This window comes from Leucoraja erinacea, chromosome 13 (assembly GCF_028641065.1).
Source record: "Leucoraja erinacea ecotype New England chromosome 13, Leri_hhj_1, whole genome shotgun sequence".
In the NCBI taxonomy this organism is placed as follows: Eukaryota; Metazoa; Chordata; class Chondrichthyes; order Rajiformes; family Rajidae; genus Leucoraja; species Leucoraja erinaceus.
The window spans coordinates 10340238-10360735 of NC_073389.1; the positions used below are offsets into that span (position 1 = coordinate 10340238).

At 41.0% G+C, this 20498-nt stretch overlaps 1 protein-coding gene across 11 annotated transcripts in view; it reads left to right on the top strand.

Moving 5' to 3' along the window:
- Nucleotides 1-20498, top strand: part of cnksr2a (connector enhancer of kinase suppressor of Ras 2a) — a 496167-nt gene that overhangs the window by 295028 nt on the left and 180641 nt on the right. For 7 of the 11 annotated variants that reach the window (XM_055644411.1, XM_055644413.1, XM_055644414.1 and 4 more), the window contains exons 9-10: nucleotides 2965-3111; nucleotides 17323-17456. In XM_055644411.1, the coding sequence (XP_055500386.1) occupies nucleotides 2965-3111; nucleotides 17323-17456 (281 nt within the window). The remainder of the gene's footprint in view (nucleotides 1-2964; nucleotides 3112-17322; nucleotides 17457-20498) is intronic. The other 4 variants (XM_055644417.1, XM_055644418.1, XM_055644419.1 and 1 more) reach the window with 1 other exon arrangement.

The following is a 20498-nucleotide window of genomic DNA, read 5'->3' on the forward strand; positions in this document are numbered from 1 at the left end:
AAGCCAAAGACTCATGTTCCTAATAAAGGGCCTGTCCCACCAGCGTGCGATTGCATGCGTCTAGCGTGACCAAACGGAAGCGGAGTTCGAGCTAAGTTCGCGGTAAGTACGCGCAGAGTTCGCGCATGACGTAATTTACGTCCTACTCACCAATCAGCCTGGCAGGAGGCGGGCCGACTGAATTTGGACACTGCACGACGTCGGGCGGTGACGTCATCACGCAACGGCACGCGCTAGGCGTACGCCATCAAGATGCTGCGTACGACATCAAGACGCTGCTTACGCCGTCGAGACGATCCATATGCCCTCAATGCGCCTACGGGCCGACAGGCCGTTGACGCGCGGAATTTTCGAACAGTACAGGATTTTCGGAGACCAGTCCCGCACAACTCCATACGCCTCTGCGGTTCAAAATGGTACCGGCCCCGCGCAGCCATACGCCTCAAGCGACCACGTTTGGTCGTGCTAGACGCATGCAATCACATGCTGGTGGGACAGGCCTAACAGTATATTATTTTGTCCAAGCAACTTCATGGAGATGTGGACAACCATTGCCCAGCTCTCACATCCTGTAATACCATTACAATTATACCACTTATCAATCTTTCTCACAAGTTGTTAACTTCAGTTAGCTATAATTGTTCAGCATATCATAGCTGTACTTCTTATTCTGAAAAGGCAAAATTGCAAGGCTGCACATTATATACATGCAATCACAGGGAAATAATGGATACACCTTTTCAGGATTTTATTCCGAAAGTCGTACATTGATTTGGATAGATTTGATCCATGTTGTAGAGGCATCATTCTTGGCTCTAGGTTTGATAGCCACGGGGCACAATTTGAAGATGAAAGGGAAAGACATCAAAGATATCTTGATGTCTTTTTTTTTTTTTAGTTAAGAATTTGAAAGCTGTGCAGAACAAAGGTTCTATATCAACGTTAATGTTCAGACAGGGGGTTGGATAAGAACCAATGTAGTAGGAATGTGGGAAACGGCAAGGGAGCAGGGTTGAAAGTAATGGAAGAAATTCAGTGCTCTACAAAAGTGATAGCACTGTCTCGAAGGCAGACTTCTGTGCTGTACTATCCAACAATTGCAGCTTTTTTGATGCCCATAAAGATTTAACACTGACTTTTAATAATTTTCAGAGGCAATCAGGATACAATGTGCTGATCTGACCACATTGTATCCTTAGCTTTATCACGTTAAGATTAAATTCCAGGAATAACATTTTATCATAGGCACATATTTCACTTTGTCTTTTTAGCTTTTATAGGTATGTTTTCTCATTTAGATGGTTGGAATGCTTTTCAGTGTTAAAGTTGGTATGATCTGCATTTTAACATTCATATTTCTGATGAGAAAATTGATTCAATGAGGAAGTGATTTCACTTTCTCGGTTACCAACCAAGTGGGGAGCTATTAATGGGCAATTACAGTGTAGGACTGGTATTACACTGGCATTAGCGGCTTCTGTACAGCTATTCAGTAAAATAACAGGATACAAATGGTGTATGTGCTATAGAGGTCTTAAATTGAACAGAAACTCAGGTAGCCCTTGTGGGGACAGAACCATAGATAATATTTCAGGTTGAATTATCTTTTTTCAGAACAGTACTGATGAAAGGTCAACATTGAAACATTAACTGATTCTCTCTCCACATGTGCTGGTTGATCTGCTGAGTGCTTGTGGTGTTTTCTGTGCTGATTGGTTAAAGTATATTAGTCAACATAGCTGTGGACTTTGTTGGTTTGGTTCACTAACCCAGATTGCAGCTATAAGACTTACTAAGTAAGACTTATTCATTACTAAGTTGTGACTGAACGTCAGCCAATATTGCTGTGCAATAGAACTATCGTTCATGCAGCTGGATAAGCTTTGTAAACATAGACTGACACAAAATGCTGTCGTATCTCAGTGGGACAGGCAGCATCTCAGGATAAAAGGAGTGGGTGACGTTTTGGGTCGAGTCCCTTCTTCAGATTTCTTCAGAAGAAGGGTCTCGACCCGAAAGGTCACCCATTCCTTCTATCCAGAGTTGCTGCCTGTCCTTTTAAGTTCATACAGCATTATGCGTCTCTCTTCGGTGTAAACCAGCATCTGCAGTTCCTTCCTACACATTTTGCCAAAAGTAGAAAACTTCATTCTTTGTAACAGGAAATCTAGCTGGATCAATCTGGAGATGTTTTTGGAGCAATCACATCTTAACACGAAAGTAGCTTTGAAAAGCTTTGCCACTTGTACCAGAGGGAAATAATAGAGGTGGTTACTGTATTTATACTTGAGGAGATGAGATAGATATCTCATAGTTATAAAACAACCCTTGATTTATGATCAAATCAAATAAAATGATGCAACTTGTCTCTGATGTACTGCCATTTCAATAAACGAGACTGCAGAATATTTGTGTTCTAGCATGAATATTTGCTATGTGCCAGATTTTTAATATATCTAGATATCTGAAGACAATGTTCCAATTTTTAGTTTCAAGAACATATTTGGCATTGTATTATGAATAACATCATCGATTACAAGCACCATCAATCTTCTAAATTCTAGCGTGTACAAGCCGAGTCTATCCAGTCTTTCTTCATATGAAAGTCCTGCCATCCCAGGAATCACTGGTGAACCTTCTCTGTACTCCCTCTATGGCAACAATGTCTTTCCTCAGATTAGGAGACCAAAATTTACACAATACTCCAGGTGTGGTCTCACCAAGACCCTGTACAACTGCAGTAGAACCTCCCTGCTCTTATACTCAAATCCTTTTGCTATGAATGCTAACATACCATTTGCCATATCATATCCACTGTTCTTTTATGTAATTGATTTTTTTCAAAATTTGTAACAATCTCAGTATTGTTCCTTTTGACTTTCAGTTCAATCTACCATGATATTTTTGCTTCTAGTTTTGATGAGTTTTATTTAAACCCTTTTTGTTCTTGCTGTTGATTTCTAGGTAGGTTGGCAGTTGAAAAACCTGGTAAATGCACTCCGGGAAGATCCCAGTGGGGTCATCTTAACCTTAAAGAAACGACCTCAGAGCATGCTCACCTCCGCACCTGCTTTGCTTAAGAATATGAGATGGAAACCTCTAGCACTGCAGGTAAACTAAAGTTGATCTTGTAACCAACACAATCTCCTGATAGGCATTCTCAATTCATTAAGATAGTAAATTGTAACAAAGACAGATATGCACTGACTGCCCTCAAATGTCTTGTTCACGTTGAATATATTTTGTTAACTAACTTAAGATACTGTTTCAATCAAAATCCTAATTTGTTGATTGTTGAGAGGTAGCTGACAATAACTGTGTAAAGGGCCTGTCCCATTGTACGAGCTAATTCAAGAGTTCTCCCGAGTTTCCCCTGATTCGAACTCGGAGAATCACGGTAATAGCCGCTCGTAGGTACTCGGGGCTCTCGTGGACATTTTTCAACGTTGAAAAATCTTCACGAGCTTACCACGTTTCCCGAGTACCTGCCGTTAGCGTAACGAGCTGCTAAGAGACGTCCTGAGCTCCGACGTACCCGGTACGTACATTCTACGTACTTACCACGAGTTTGATTTATTTTTTTAAACTCGGGGGAGCTCTTGAATTAGCTCGTACAGTGGGACAGGCCCTTAACTACCTTTTTGTTTCACAGTGTAAATAAATCAAAACTCCAAGCTAGCAAAAGGTTGAGTTTCTTTCTGAAGTGAATGTAGCCTTGTCAGTATTAATGGGTGCTGTTGGGACATATGTGGTTTAAATAGTATTGTGAGCATCGCCTCCCAGAATTATTGCATATAACAAACTACTCATTAGATGTTAGAAATGTTTTGGTGTGGAACTGAGCATATCTAATTGGCATTGTTAGCAGGCACCAAGTAGAAAAGCCATTTGTTGCTCTATAAATTCAAAAAGTTCTTTGTTCGTGAAAATTAACAGCTATTCTCCTGTAGCTTCTTGAGCAATTGAAAGAATGATACTGACACCGATGCATTTTGTAATGTACAGATTCTGCTCCTATTGATTATGCAAGTTACAGAGCACAGCCATTTCCTACTGTCATGTTTACAATCACAGTTCCATTCCTCTGATCATCGTGTCTTTATGTAACTCAAATACCTTCATTATCTCTCTGTGTCCCCAGAGGCAATTCATTGTTTGTCACAAATCCTTTAAAAGCTTTCACGTTGTTAGTTTAGTTCACTGTCACGAGTACCGAGGTACAGGGAAATGCTTTTGTTGCGTGCTAACCAGTCAGTGGAAAGATAATACGTGATTACAATCGAGCCTTCGAGGGTCTAGGAATGAACTGCAGATGCTGGTTTAAACCGAAAAAAAAGATACCAAAAACTGGAGTAACTCAGCGGGACAGGCAGCATCTCTAGAGGGAAGGAATGGGTGACATTTCGGGCCGAGACTCTTCTTCAGACTGAAAGTCATGGGAAAGGGAAACGAGAAATATAGATGATGGTGTAGAGAGATGAAGAACAATGAATGAAAGATATTAAAAAAAGTCATGATGATAAAGGAATCAGGCTGTTAGCTGTATGGTGGATGAAAACGAGAGCTGGTACGACTTGCGTGGGGGAGGGATGGAGCGAGAGGGAATGCTGGGTTACTTGAAGTTAGAGAAATCAATATTCATACCACTGTGTTGTAAGCTGCCCAAGCGAAATATGAGATGCTGTTCTTCCAATTTTCGTTTAGCCTCACTCTGACAATGGAGGAGGCCTTGGACAGAAAGGTCAGTGTGGGATTGGAAAGGAGAATTAAAGTGTTTAGCAACTCTAGAGGGATTCAGTTGAATAGGACAAACAATGAACATTATTGGTGGCACCTGCACAGAGGAATCTGCCACCATGTAGTGATGTCAATGCATTCGTTCGGTCTTTTAAACAGATGTGCTTAATTATTATTACATTAATTTTTGTGATGAAATAGCAAGCCAAATATTGCTTAGCAAAATTTGGATTAATTGAAGGGCAGTTTACTATATTTTATGTTACCAGCTTTCCGGGCTGGGGAAAGCTAACGGTCAAATGCTTTCCACAGATCTACAGATCAACTATTCTAAAATAACCCTTTAGTCACATCAAAGAGTATTTTGGATTGAGCCATCTTGCATTAATTTACCTGATTCTTTCAGCAAAACTTTTTGCCTTTGGAAAGTTTTGATTATCTCCCCTTATTACGGTGGATTTAGAGAAAGTAGGATTGCTGTGGTTCATGTGGAGTATAAACCAACACTCACCAGTTAGACTGAGTGGCTGTTTCAGTGGTGTAATGTTTATGTATTCTACGGCTAAATAAGTATCAACCACTGTTTTCAAAATGCATCGTACTTTCAGATTACAGTGAATTATTGGAATAAAAACTAGAGATTGTCGTAATTAATTCCCCACTTATCTTGACCTCATCCCATACTAGTTATAATAAACATATTGCAAGTGGAGCACCCCTGGGTGCAATAATCCCACGTGTTACATCCTCTTGTGTTGTAGTGAATCTGCTTCAGAACCGCAGATACTCATTGCAACTGGACTCGAGGAACTGAGCTATTTGGAGAGGTTGCGCAAGCCAGGGTTTTATTCCTTGGAGCACAGGAGGATGGGGGTGATCTTATAGAGGGTGTACAAAATCATGAGATGGAATATATCAGGTACAAGAATGGTCTTTTGCCCAGAGTAGGGGAATCGAGAACCAATAGGACATGTTTAAGGTGAGGGGGAAAAGATTCAATAGGAACCTGAGGGGTAACAATTTTACACTAAGGACGGTGGTGCATGGAACGAGCTGCCAGAGGAGGTAGTTGAGGCAGGTACCGTCGCAGCGTTTAAGAAACATTTAGACAGGTACATGGATAAGAAAGGTTTCGAGGAATATGGGCCAAACACAGGTGTGCAGGACGTGTGTAGATGGGGCACGTTGGCCAGCGTGAGTAACTTATGTCGAAGTGCCTGTTTCTACGCTCCATGATTGTATGACTGCTCCCGTTCTGGACAATCTGTGATAAACATCATTTTCCATAAATCAAACAAAAATTTCAAACTGAAATTCAGTTTCAGTAACTATTGATTAAAATAAGTCTGGTCCTAAAGGATAATTAAAGCTGACAGAATTTGTTAAGATGATCTTTCATTAAATGCCCAATTTATGTCGCAAAAAAAGGAGAGCTGCTGGAGTAACTCAGCAGGTCAGGCAACATCTGTGGAGGTTTCAGGTCAAGATCCTTCATCTTCACATGTCCACGTGAAGGGGTTTAGCCCAAAACATGAACTGTCCAGTTCCCTTTACAGATGCTGGCTGACCCACTGAGTTCCTCCAGCAGGTTTCATTTATTTGGGCCGGATTCCAGCATCTACAGTCTCTTGTGCACCCAATTTATATATATTGTGACATTTGATAATATTATTTTAAGTCTGATACCTAATGGCATGAATAAATCTTGGTTATGTAAGTGAAATATATTGACTACTGTGGATAGCATACCTCTTAAAGACTTGGTAGTGCTATTTTGAAGGATTCTGTGAAATATACACTTTAAATCCCAGAGCTCCTGGCTATATAACATTCAGCATCTATCTGGAAAGAATGCTTTCAATAAAATGTGATCCCTGGTGATCAGTCAATGCATGTTTGTGGACCTGGGAGAAAAAAGAAGGTGGGCTGTACTATTGGGGCTTTAAGTGTGCAGCGGCCCCAGCTATCTGTGTGGACACCCATCTTAACCGCCACGCCAGTTATATTAAATATAATCTAATTATGCGTTCTATTTTTGGAATATTTCAAAAAGTATTGCCCATTTCTTAGCCTGCAATCAAGATGAAGGTTTTTTAGGTTACCCTTTAATAACTTGAATAATAATAGAAGTTATTAAAGGGCAACCTAAAAAGCCTTCATCTTGGAGACCCATTGAGAAACTCTATTAGTTCTCATCGGTTCTCCAAGCAATGAGTTTAGGGGGTTTGTTTATTCTCTCTGCTCTCACCTGACACTGTTGCAAGATCGTCCTGAACAACTGCACTTGGTCAGCTGCTTGAACAGATTAATCATTGTGAAGATGTTGTCATGTGCGACATGGTGCCTTACAGCAACCCAGATTGCCAGAGACCCGGGTTCGATCCCGACTACAGGTGCTGTTTGTACGGAGGTTGTATGTTCTCCCAGTGACTGCATGGATTTTCACCGGGTGCTCCAGGTTCCTTCAATACTCCAAAGACATACGTTAATTAGCTTCAGTAAAAATTGTAAATTGTATCTAGTGCTCGAGGATTGCTGGTCGGCGTGGACTTGGTGGGCCGAAGGGCTTGTTTCCGCGCTGTATCTCTCAACTAAAAAAAGAGTTGGCTCTTTGGTATTAACCTTTCCTTGCAAACAGGGCTTTTGCTTCTGAACCAACATATAACCAGTAGTTACAAACAAGTGAGGAAATTTAAATAGAAATTCTCATCTCCCACATTGAATAGTGATTATTAATGTTAAGGCTATAGTTGAGAGATATTTTCTGTTTTTATTGACGAATGAGCATCCATGGTCTCGATTGATTAAAAACAGTAGAAGTAGCTCGTTCTCCAAATCAAAGTTCGACACATTTTAACGTTTATGTGTCATCTTGTATTTTCCCAATTAAATGACATTCTGTAATTAGGACAATATTTTTAACACCAGTGCCTTGCAGTCAAATTCTGTTCCAAATGAAATCATATTTTTTTTCTCTCATCTCTATTGCACGTATAAAATTGATTTAGTCACGTCAACACATTCTTTAACTGGGCCAAATGCGACATTCATTGGGAACAGTTGGAAATCTCACCCAGGATCTGCAGTTCGAACGATTGCGGGAAATGAAAAGATTAACATTTATATGTGGGTCATGTAGTGAAAATAGTGTTAATCCTTTATTAAGATAATAATCCCTTCAGGCGTGAAATATATGCCCATGTCCTAATGTATTAATCAGTGAGCAATTTGACAGTTTGTTTCCTCTGGCGAACGAAGCTCATTGATAAAATTGACTTAAAGCTTAAATAAAGAAAATAGTTTTCATTGCATGGTAGTTTTTTATGGATCATTCAACATCTGGGTGAAGCTAACAGAGCAATGATTAAAGCAGCTGTTATTATTTCAAACATTGTAAATCTCATCCAAGTTAACTTGTGATATTGCCTTCCTCCTGTAACTTCCTTTGACAGATCACCTCCTAGGCTCAGTCAGTCAGCTGAGGAAATTATAAATGATGAAGCCGCTGTAGTAATTAATTGAAGCACTTGACATAGTGAAGTGTTCTGACTACTTTTACATAATTGTCTCACTACCGGCTCAGATGTAAAGGAGACAGAAAATGTTGGACTGTCAGCCTGGTTCTCCTGAATATTACATGTCAGCCTGAGTTGGCCACTTCCTGTTTCAATTCGCTACCCTGTTCCCACAACAGTCTCTCAGTCTTCTGCAAGCTGCTCTGTTCAATGCAACCTCAGCGGAGGCTCCAGAAGCAGCACCTCGTATTTCAGTCAAATGGTTCAGCACTTTCCAGTCGCACTGCAGAGTTTACCAATTTCGGAGCAATGTCCTGGCTTGCAATCTTTTCTCGCAGCTTGTCAATCATTTCCTGCTGCCAGTTGCATCACCTATTTGCGTCTTTAGTTCTTTATCCAATTACCACCATATTGTGCCTGTACCAATATCATTTTTTGTAATTTAAACACTCCAAGACCTTCTCTTTTGTTCTCCCCCACACTCAACATCCCATACTTACTGCTTCCCAACATCCTGACACATTCCAACTTTTTCTGCTTATGGTTTAACTTCCCAGCGTCAGATGTATTTTCACATTGTGCTGAGACAATGAAATGTGCTGATAAAACTTGTTTCTTTAAATTACTGTATGTTACTATGGTATGACTAAAACTACATGCAAAAGACAACCTGCTGGAGAAACTCAAGCAGCATCTGTGAAAGGAAATGGGCAGATGATTTTAGTTTTCAGTTTAGTTTCGAGATACAGCGCAGAAACAGACTCTTCGTCCCACTGAGTCTGCACCGACTAGCAATCCCCACACATTAACACTATCATACACACACTAGGGACAATTTGCATTTATACCAAGTAAATTACCTACAAACCTGTACATCTTTGGAGTGTGGGAGGAAACTGAAGATCTCAGAGAAAACCTACACGGGCAAAAAGAGAACGTACAAACTCCGTACAGACAGGATCGTACCCGGGTCTCTAAGCACTGTAAGGCAGCAACTCTACTGCTGCGCCACTGTACTCCCCATGGTTAGTATAAAATGCTATATAGTCTACTGTTAGTATAGTATGATTAAACTGCATGCAAAAGCCAACCCGCTGGAGAAACTCAGTAGGCCAAGCAGCATCTGTGAAGGGAAATAGACGGATGATGTTTTGGGTTAGGACCCTGGTTCAAGACTGGAATAGAAGAGAGATCATTGGTACAGAGAAGAGGTGGGGCATCAGCTGGCAAGTGATAGGCGGATCCATGTAAGGAGGGCTTGATTGTCAGGTGGGGGAGAGAAGGGAGGAGATAGTCACAAAGGCTGGAAGTGATTTGGAAGTAAAATAAGGTGAGGGGAAATGCAGAACCAGAGGGAGGGATGGTGGGTAGCTGGGATAAAAATGTGGGGGGTTGAAAATAGGGGACCCAGAAGGAATAGAGGTAGGTAATGAGTAGAAGGAGGGGAAAATAACTTCGTATTCGGAGTGGGTGGGGTGAACCCAAGAAATGGAAAGAATGATGTGAGGAAGAAGACCTGGGCAGATCAGGAGAATGAAGGTGAAGAGGCAGGTAGGAGAAGTCATGTTCATGGCAGTGAGTTATAGATGAAATAGGAGGTGCTGTTCTTCCAGTTTACATGTGGAGGCTGAGGACAAACATGTTGGATTGAAAATGAGAATAGAATTGAAGTGGCTCACAATCAGCAGCTCCAGATGGCCCTTGGCAGAGAGAGTGCATTGATCACCTCAGTGCCAGGTGATCAGCAAAGCGGTCACCTTGTCTACACTTGGTCTCACCAATGTTGAGAAGGCCACATCAAATACAGTAGACAAGGCTGCAGCAGATGCACGTAAACGCCTACCTCAACTTGAAGGACTATTTAAGTTACAAAATGGAGATGAGGATGTCTTTGCTGATAGACTGACCTCTAACAACTTGCATTTGTTTCCCAGACACACTTTATTTACGTGCACAAGGAGAGCAGCACAGTCCCATTACCGTACCCCGTGAAACATTCTGCTCGGAAGTGTCAACTTTTATACAAACTTTTAGACGTGTCAAACCTTTAGACATTAACCAATTGAAATCTTGTGCCGTCTCTAATTCTTTATTAGCCTACGTAGAATAAAAATTACCTATCACAATACGTTGTTAAAAGCACTACTATCCAATAAAAACTACATGCTATTCAATCCTCTGTTTACATTTAAGCTTAGTAATGCATTTCGTTGTCTCTGTACTGTACACTGACAATGACAATTAAAATTGAATCTGAATCTGAATCTGAATCTGAGTAAATATAGCTATCAAGGAACTTGTGCTGTACAGCGATAGTCATCTGCATGTCTTTGCATCAGGTACATGCCGTGAGTAATTACTCAGGATAAGCAGTCAGTCGACATTTAAAAAAATCTTAAACCGCGCTTGCTCAGATTGTTTTCCTCTCCGTAAAAATAAAAATAAAAATAAAGAAAGTAACAATTCAATTTGCCCAAGGCTTCCAAATCTCCTTCATTCTGAATTACTGAATGGGTGGGGGGTGGAGGGTGACGGCAGGTGGAGAGATGGTGGGAAAAACGGTAGCACACCAAGGCAAGTTGAATCAGTTGTGATCTTATTGAATGACAATACTAGTTCCAGGGACCAATTGGGGGGAGAGATCCTTTCACAGCGTGTGGGGAGTCTGGCCAGGGCTAAATTTGCGGGGCGGGCAGGAGCATTGAGAAGGAGGGGGTCAGGGATCATGCCAGTAACCCACTCACACACCGCTGCCGCGACGCTCCGTGCGCGGAGCCGGGAAGGGAAGTAGCTTGGGTGGCTGCGAGGGGCTGCCTGGACCTCAGCGCCTTCTGCTGGCCTGCTCACCTCTGGCAGTGCTCTCGTCTGAACAGTGAGGGGACCAGCTCAAGAGCAAAGATCATAGAGTGGAGCAGGTCAGCAGGCAATGGATAACAGGACAGCGGGCAGTGGAGCTTACTCCTGTATCAGGGCGAACAAGGGACCAATTGAAGTTACTCGCACTGATACATGGAGTAAGCTCCACCGCCCGCTGTCCTGTTATCCATCGCCCACTGACCCGCTCTTGAGCTGGTTACTGGCATGATCCCTGACCCCCTCCTTCTCAACGCTCCTGCCCTTCCGCCAGACTCCCCACACGCTGTCTATCTTTTTTGGTTAACAACCTAACCTTCGGTTTCCAAGAAGCCTTATTTTGGGGTAAAAAATAACATCTTCATTGCCAGGAAATACGGTATTTAAAAACATATAGCTCAAATCTACTTACCACATTATTTGTACATGAACTACTTTCTTCTCTCTTTGTTTCTTAAGATACTCTTAAGATAATGACAATCCACGTTTGAAAAACCTGCCAAGAAACTTGTGCTGCACATGTGCAGTAGGCTGATGCGCATACGCAGTCCACGGTGCAAAGGCAGAATTTCAGCTGCCTTCAGCTCCCCTTGTCATTGAAGGCTTGAAGCAGCGCCAACGGCACGTGAGCTGCACAGATCTTCGCGTATTACATGTACTGCGCATGAAAGGCACGGAGAATTAAGCCTACCTAAGAGATAGGCATAATTCTCCCGTGCCTTTTACTATTTATATTTAATAATTATAATTTTAGTCAGGGTAGGCAGTGCCTACCTTGCCTACCCTGATCGCACGTGCCTGCTTTGCATAGACCTGGCAAGACAACTGGGATCCCTGGATAGGTGTGTGGGAGGAGGTATAGGGACAAGTGTTACATCTCCTGCGCTTGCAGGGGAAAGTATCTGGGTGTTTGGGAGGGGAAGGGATTGGTTTGGATAGAAAGGGATGCTTGATCCAAGGAGGTGGTGTGGGTATGGAACAAGTTGCTAGAGGAGGTAGTTGAGGCAAGGACTATCCCAACATTTAAGAAACAGTTAGACAGGTAGATGGATAGGACAGGTTTGGAGGGATATGGACCAAACATGGGCAGGTGGGACTAGTGTAGCTGGGACATGTTGGCCGGTGTGGGCAAGTTAAGCCAAAGAGCCTGTTTCCATGCTGTATCATTCTATGACGCTATGAGTTGCAGCAGGAGTGGTCTCTGCGGAAGCTGGAAATGGATGATGGGAGGATGTGACTGGTGGTGGGATCGCATTGAAGGTCATTAAGTTGTCGCCATTAAACAACATGCCAATGGTGGCTGTAACATTGTCTGCAATATATTGTGTATGTGCATGATTGGTATGAGTCCTAACTGATCAATGTTTTGGCTAATAAATAGGCATGATGAATTGATGAGTATTTGTGGCTGATGGAGCAGTAGGTGGAATATGCCTGCTGGAGAAACATTTACTTTACATTCTTTGCATGTTGTGGTCTACAATGTTTGAAATGTTAATGTCACTGATGCAGAATGAGTAGTATTCAGAAGGCTCTCAATTCAATAGGCCCAAAATCAGGAGCAGGAGTTGAGATGCTGATCAACCTGTATCTTTTTAGTGTACCAAAGATAGAAACAAAAAGCTGGAGTAACTCAGCGGGTCAGACAGAGAAAAGGGATAGGTGACGTTTCAGGACAAGACCCTTCTACAGACTCCCAACCCCAGCCTCCTGCCTTCTGCCCATAACACTAATACCCTTGCTAGTCAAGAATCTGCAATCATCACCTTAACAATATCCATTAACTTGGCCTCCACTGTTGTATGTGGCAATGAGTTCCACAGATTCACCACCCAATGATTAAATAAATTCCTCCATCTCCTTTTATTCTGAGCCTATGGCCTCTGGACCTAGACTCTCCCACTAATGGAAACATCCTCTCCACATCCACTCTATCCAAGTCTTTCACTATTCGGAAAGTTTCAATGAGGGCCCCCCCCCCCCCCCCCCCCCCCCATCCTTCTAAACTCCAACGAGAAAAGGCCCAGTGCCATCAAACGCTCACCATATGTTAACCCAATCATTCCTGGGATCATTCTATGAGATCATAGAACAATGTGAACATAGGTATGAGAATTTTAAATTCAAGTCGTGCCCATCACGTACGTCCACATCTATCAGCAATCTCAAGGTTGTTTGAATGAATGAATGAATGTATGATTGAATGATTGAATTAATGAATGAATGAATCTTCCTCTTCTTCGTGCGTATAGCGTGCACAGCATAAAGTTGTAGGACAACTTGTTCTATTTGATCTTATTTGATTGTTTCCAAGTATTCACATACAAGAAATTTGCCTTGGTGCTCCACCCGCAAGTGACAACTTGACATGCAGTGATAGTTAGGAATGACACATAAAACATTAAACATTAATAGTAAAACATTATTGACTAAACATGTGATTTAAATAAAATACCAGAGCAAAAGGAGGCTACAGATTTTTGGTTATTGAGTAGAGCTACTACTCGTGGAAAAAAGCTGTTTTTATGTCTGGCTGTGGCAGCTTTGACAGTCCAGTCGCCTTCCAGAGGGAAGTGATTCAAAGAGTTTGTGGCCAGGGTGAGAGGGGTCAGAGATGATCTTACCCGCACTTTCCTGGCCCTTGCAGTGTACAGTTCGTCAATGGAGGGAAGGTTGCAGCCAATAACCTTCTCAGCTGATCGGATGATTCGCTGCAGCCTCCGGATGTCGTGCTTGGTGGCTGAGCCAAACCAGACCATGATGGAGAAGGTGAGGACAGACTCTACGATGGCCATATAGAATTGGACCATCATTGCCTGTGGCAGATTGTGCTTCCTCAGCTGCTGCAGGAAGTACATCCTCTCTTGTGCCTTTTTGACTGTGGAGTCGATGGTTGCCCCCCCATTTAAGGTCCTTGGAGATGATGGTTCCCAGGAACTTAAAAGACTCTACAGACATGGCTGTAGTGTTGTTGATGGTGAGTGGGGGGAGGAGAAGGGGAGCTCTCCTAAAGTCCATAATCAATTCCACTGTCTTAAGGGCATTGAGCTCCAGGTTGTTGTGATGGCATCAGGACGCCATATCAACAAGCTCAAGGTTATTTGGAGTAGAATTGATACAGGCAGCAAATTTTCCTAATTTATTAACAAATCCAAATGACGATCTGTTATAGTTGTGAATGCTTCACAGTCTGGACACCCATGCACTGAAGGTTACAGAGAGTATAACATACAAGGTCAATGAGGAGGACATGGAAGTAGTCAAAGCAGTATATGGAGAAGCATGAAACATCAATTCAGCAGCACATTTATCCTTGTGATATCCAGAACATCAAATCATGATGGGCAACCAGTAATGCGAGGTATTAATGGCTAAGTGAGATCATCATAAGGATTTGTAAAATTAACAATCTGCATCGCAACCTATAAGTACTTGCAAAATGACCTCTAAAAACTGTGTGCAAATAGCACACTTCAATTTGGATAAGCATAAACCTGATCTCTCTGATCGTAAAAATCTAACCTCGGTTCAGGTATCTGGAAATGAAGCTGCTGCTTCAGTGCACCCAAATCCTTCCAGCGTCTGATTGTTTTCTGGGTAAAACAAACAGATTGACCATCTTAAGCACCCTGTCACTTGAATGCTGTTGCTAATGGATTGTTTCCCGAAAAAGAAAGCCGTTATTATTGAATTCAGTCAGTTGCCTAGTAGCTGGTGCTAATTGACAATTAGAGGATTTGCAGTCGACTTCCACATGAGGTTTAATTCTCTCCTTCATGCAGGTTCTTTATGGTGCAAAATGGTAGCTGTAACCTCCAGAGATTTAGCAAGAGGTGCTTGTCATTGGCTAGTGAGTGCTCAAAGTTTGATATGTTACGTTTATGATACATGATAATTATATTAAGCTATTGAAATTTAATTGAAATATCACAGCACATACAGGGAAATAAATACCCAGTACAGTTGGCCATGCAATATTTTTGCAATATGGGCTCATTTTAATACTTTGCAAATGGGAACATATAGTGTTGGCAATGGGGCAGATCTGTAGACTTCTGTGTTCACATATTATGGGAAAAAATGTCAAATAAATGTTTCAATATCATGACAAATATCAGGGAAAGTACTTATCTTTCCCATTTGAATTATAACTCTCAGATGAATGTAACCTTGGTCTCACTTTTGTGCTTCTCCGAAGAGCAGACTTTCAGATGGTTGAACAATACTAAGGTTGGTTACTGGTTTAGAAAAAAAATTCAAATGGCAGATATAAATCTGTGAGGGATGGTGCATCGTCTGTGAGGCATGTTCCGTAACATGTCCATGTACTGGCACAAAGTGACATTCAGAATCATAGAATGGTAGCAACAAAGAGGGGGGACATTGAAACTTAACGAATCGTGATAGGCTTGGATAGAGTGAATGTGGAGAGGATGTTTTCACTAGTGGGAGAGTCTAGGTTCAGAGGTCATAGCATCAGAATAAAAAGACGTTCCATTAGGAAGTAGATGAGGTGGAATTTCTTGAGTCAGAGGGTGATGAATGTGTGGAATTCTTTGCCACAGAAGGCTGTGGAGGCCAAGTCAATGGATATTTTTAAGGCAGAGATAGATAGATTCTTGATTAGTATAGGTGTCAGGGGTTATGGGGTGAAGGCAGGAGAATGGGGTTGAGAGGGAGAGATAGATCAGCCATTCAATCATGGCGGAGCAGACATGGTGGGCCGAATGGCCTAATTCTGCTTCTATCACTTATGAACTTATGAAAGAGGAAGGCCATTCAGCTCTTCAAAACCAATCCAGCTCTCAGAAAGTTGATCGTACTCCTTTTTTATTATTTTTCGGTACCTCTGCAATGATATTTTCTTCCAAGTACGACCCAATTCATATTTAAAAGCAACAAACGAATCTGCCTCAAAAATCATTTAAGCAATTCATTTGTAATGTTATCTTCCTGTAATAACGTTTCTTCCTGTTGCCTTTGGTTCCTTTCCCAAATGCATTCAGCCTGTGTATTGTTGCTCTTAGCCTTTCCACCAAAGGCAACAATTTGTCTATTCTGTCTAGACCTTTCATTTATCTGAACGCCTGTTCTACATCTCATCTCAATTTTGTCTGCTCCAGGGAAAATAATTCCAGCTTCTTCAGCCTTTCCCTATAACATACCGTAGGCCCATTTTCCATGACAAACATTCTGTTAAATCTTTTCAATATCCTCTCCAGAACCTTCAAATTCTTCCCACACAACAGTGATCAATATTGGATCCCCATCCACGGCTGAATCAATGTTTAATGAAGATTTGCTATAACTTTTTTTTGGACAGTGCAGCATAGGATCCTATTTTAAATCGCTTTATCAACTTTCACTGCCTCTTTCCAAAATACATACCCTGGTCTCTTTTTTCCTGCACCCCCTTAGGAAATGCACCCTTTAGTTATCTAGTTACTCCTCATTTATCCTTATCATTACACATTTCTACATTAATTTTCATCAGCCAAATGTCTGTCTATTCCACCAGCTGGTATGTGCCCTCTTACTATCTTCTTCACTTCCACTCAGCTGGAAATGTAGATATCACAAAGCTCTGTTTTTCCAAACAATCTATGTTTTGTACTTATTTACATTATTAAACGGTTTGATTAGACTTTGGCATCCTTGGTGGTGAATCAGTGGAACCCCTTGCCATTGACGGCTGTGGAAGTTAATGGATATTTTTACGGAACAGATAGGTAGATTCTTAATGAGTATGGGTGTCGGGGGGTTATGGGGAGAAGGCAGGAGAATGGGGTTAGGAGGGAGAGCTGGATCAGCCATGATTGAACAGTAAGGTGGGCTTGATGGGCTGAATGGCTTAATTCTGCTCGTATCACTTATGACCTTATGATCTTTGAGAAAATTCTATATCCTTTGTGGCAGTGAGGGGTGGGAAACTGGAAGTTCCTATCCCTAGAAAATTATCTCCTCAAAGTTGACGGGATAAATACCCGGGAGATCTCATCGCGAACGTTAAGGGAAGATGATGCATTACATGCTTCCTCGCACTGATGTAGTTCTGTAAAATTGGCAATTTGTTAAGTTTGAAGTCTGAAGATATGGTGGTCTTCCCATTGTGTTCCTGACACAGACATGTTGGAGCAATTATTTTATGCTGTTAATAATGTAGTTTAAACTCATGAATTTTATCCTCCGTGATTTTTTTATTCCCTATTGTAAACAGCCAATCATTCCAAAAAGTCCAACTGGTAGTGTCGCCACGCCAACTGGTACTCTCAACACACCGACAAAACGAGACAGTTCTGCTCTGCAAGATCTTTACATTCCTCCTCCTCCAACAGAGCCATACACTCCCAGGTAATCTTATGCTATTATTGTTCTTCTTTACGTACAAATTAAATCGTACACTAAATATTTGTGTCTATAAAATACCTGATAAAATATTATGCATTGATGTTTCATTCGGTGCAGTTCAATTCTAGTTATTGCTAATACCTTCACACAGTATGTGCTGAACAAATCTGGAACTGACTTTCTGTAACTTCTGCATGCCTTTCCCCCATCAAAAAATTACACAGTATGCAGTTATACAACTGCCTATTTCCTTCGCTCCATAGATGCTGCTTCACCCGCTGAGTTTCTCCAGCACTTTTGTCTACCATGCAGTTATCAAGGTCATTTATCAAACAGGTCTGCATTTAAAGAATAGGAACATTCCATGACTTAGATTGCAAGAGTTTAATCAATGTGCGTAGGAAATGTGTGGAGTATTAGACATTTTTTTCTAATTAGAACATTAGAAAAAAAATTCAACCTCACTGAAAATGTTCAAAATTTAGAAGCGATTGGTCTTTTCCATATATCTTTTCCACTTCTTTTCAGGTGATAAACAGTTCTTATTTAATTTAAATATGATGCATTTTCAACAAATCAGATGAAGAAGAATGCTGAAATCCTAATTGTAGCACAAATGGAAAAGTCTAGAGAAGTCAAAACTATAGATGGTTATCAAACTGAAAAGTTTCATTCACTGTTTTATTTATATGAGATTTTGTAAACTATCCAGTGTCTGCATCAAGTACTCTCAGACCTGTTCCCTAATATCTTTGTTAATAGTGAAACTCCAAAAACTCTGTATTTGAGTACCAAGCTATCTATTCCCTATGACCCCTCAGCAGTGGAATTGGAAGTTCACTGTTTTAATAATTGCTGCTTTTCGCTTCGTATATGATCAATGGGAACAAGGTTGAAATGTTGTTGTTATCTCACATAGCACATAACAGGAAGGAGTGATTTTCACCCAAAATATTTCCGTATATGATTTGAACCCATAATCACAAATGTGAGAGGCTGGCTTTGCACCTAATGCACCTTACACATAGTACTTGGCCATTTGTGAAAATCTTGAGCTGTTCGTCACATTAGATATCATGGTGAGCATGCTTTCAGTGGTAACTTCCCCAAACTATGGAATTTCCTCTCTGAAATCCTTCATCTCTTCATATTGTTCCTTTTAAGACATTTCCTAAAATCTGTATCTTGTACCATTATTTTTGTTGTCAATCAAACATTTCCTGAGGCCAACTTTCTTTGCTCACACCCCTATGAAATGTTTTAAATTGTTTCACTGTGTTAAAGGTATTACATACATAGGGCTTTAAGATATTTTGAAGTTTTCACCAAATTATATATTAACAGGAGTCCACATCTAAGTGTTATAAATTTGTTAAGCTATTTATGTCAAAAATTATGCATGAATTTTACAGTGGTACCAGAAAAAAAACAGTTGATAATTTTGGCAAAAAAATTATTTTTGCAAAAACCCTTTATGGCTAAATTTCTTATTTGAAAAAATCCAGAATTATCAAAACATTGTATTTACCTAGGATATATTTCGAAACATATTGTTCTGTAAAACTAAACAGAGCTGCAATTCAAAAAATTGATGCTTCGTGATGTAACTTGAGTGTCAAAGAGCCGACTGAAGCTTTTTCATTACAGAATTGTTCATCTTAGGTCTGCCAGTGTTGTTTTGTATATTCTGTTTGGAGATAAATTTGCTGGTTTAAGATTTATCGTCTGGATTAACCATTTCAAAATGTGTTTTATTGTACATTTTCTTGTCAGTCGGGATTCTTTAAAGGTTTATTGGTTTTGAGATATGTCTCATTGAAGAAGGAATGTTGACTACTTAAGACGACCGCATGTTGATGTTCTTGTGCAGGGTGTGTCTGAACTGTGCTGCAAATACCTCAGAGCTACCTTCACCATATTTCTCAGTCAATATTCAGCATTGTTACAAATTCTTCCATATGTTTGTGAATTCATAACGGTCAGGTTTAAGCTTCCGAAGAACATAAACTGAGTAACTCCAGCACTTTGTGTTCTACACAGATCCTGACATATTTTGTTCCTTGTGTCTCCATTGTGCTTCCTAATATTCTTTAGTAAATGCTGATGGCATTTCACTATTATTTTTCCTGAGTCGTGACCTGAACCCATTGTCATGTTGTAATACATATTTTCAAATATCTTAGGCTAGAAATTGGATTTTCCCTTTATTTTTGGTGCCCAACACCATTGTTGCATCTATTGCTAACACTATGGAAAATAAAAAGTGCAGTTATTCAGCAGGCTGGTTGAAGGAGATGTGTATTAAGTTGGTACTTGCACAGTTCCTAATAGAATCACATTCATGTTAACACTGCTGCTCGTTCTTTTCTGCGCATCAATGATAGATAACATCAGCCCTTTAAGGCACACTCGCTGCGGCGGTCTGACAACATTCAAACACACACAATGGCCACCGTGAGAGATGGATTGCACCGAAGAAGGGAGATGATGCAAGCAACGTGATATCAAAGTCCTGATGCACGAGATAGTGATGAAGAGTGATGACCGTGGGCTGGAGTGGTCCAGAGGTCTGCTCAAGCCAACATTGGCGGAGCTGGAAAACTGGCAGTGCAGGAAGAAATGCCAAGATCAACACCAGACACACAGAAACAAATTGCAAATCCATCAATGCTCTCTCCATCCACCCAGGCAGAGGCTAAACTTCCAAAAAGATGTCCTTTGTCCTTTACTGCCTCCTCTTAGTCAGCCAGGAAAAGGAGAGGTTACCTGCATGGGAGGACAGCCTCCTGATTTCTGCATCTGTGCTCAATAGAGGAGTCCATCAGCCTGCAGCTAATGGACAGGTGGGGCACCTACCTGCAAACAAAATCACCAGCAAGAGTAATTGCCAGACCGCCAGCTATCTCCAACAACAATGTTTCACTGTGAAGGCTGTATTCTGTTCGATTTGATAAACATTGAGCACCCTTATTCTCCAGAGTGCTACTGAATCACCATTTGTATTCTGCGATGTGAAGGGTAAGTTGTTTTTTTACACAGAGATTG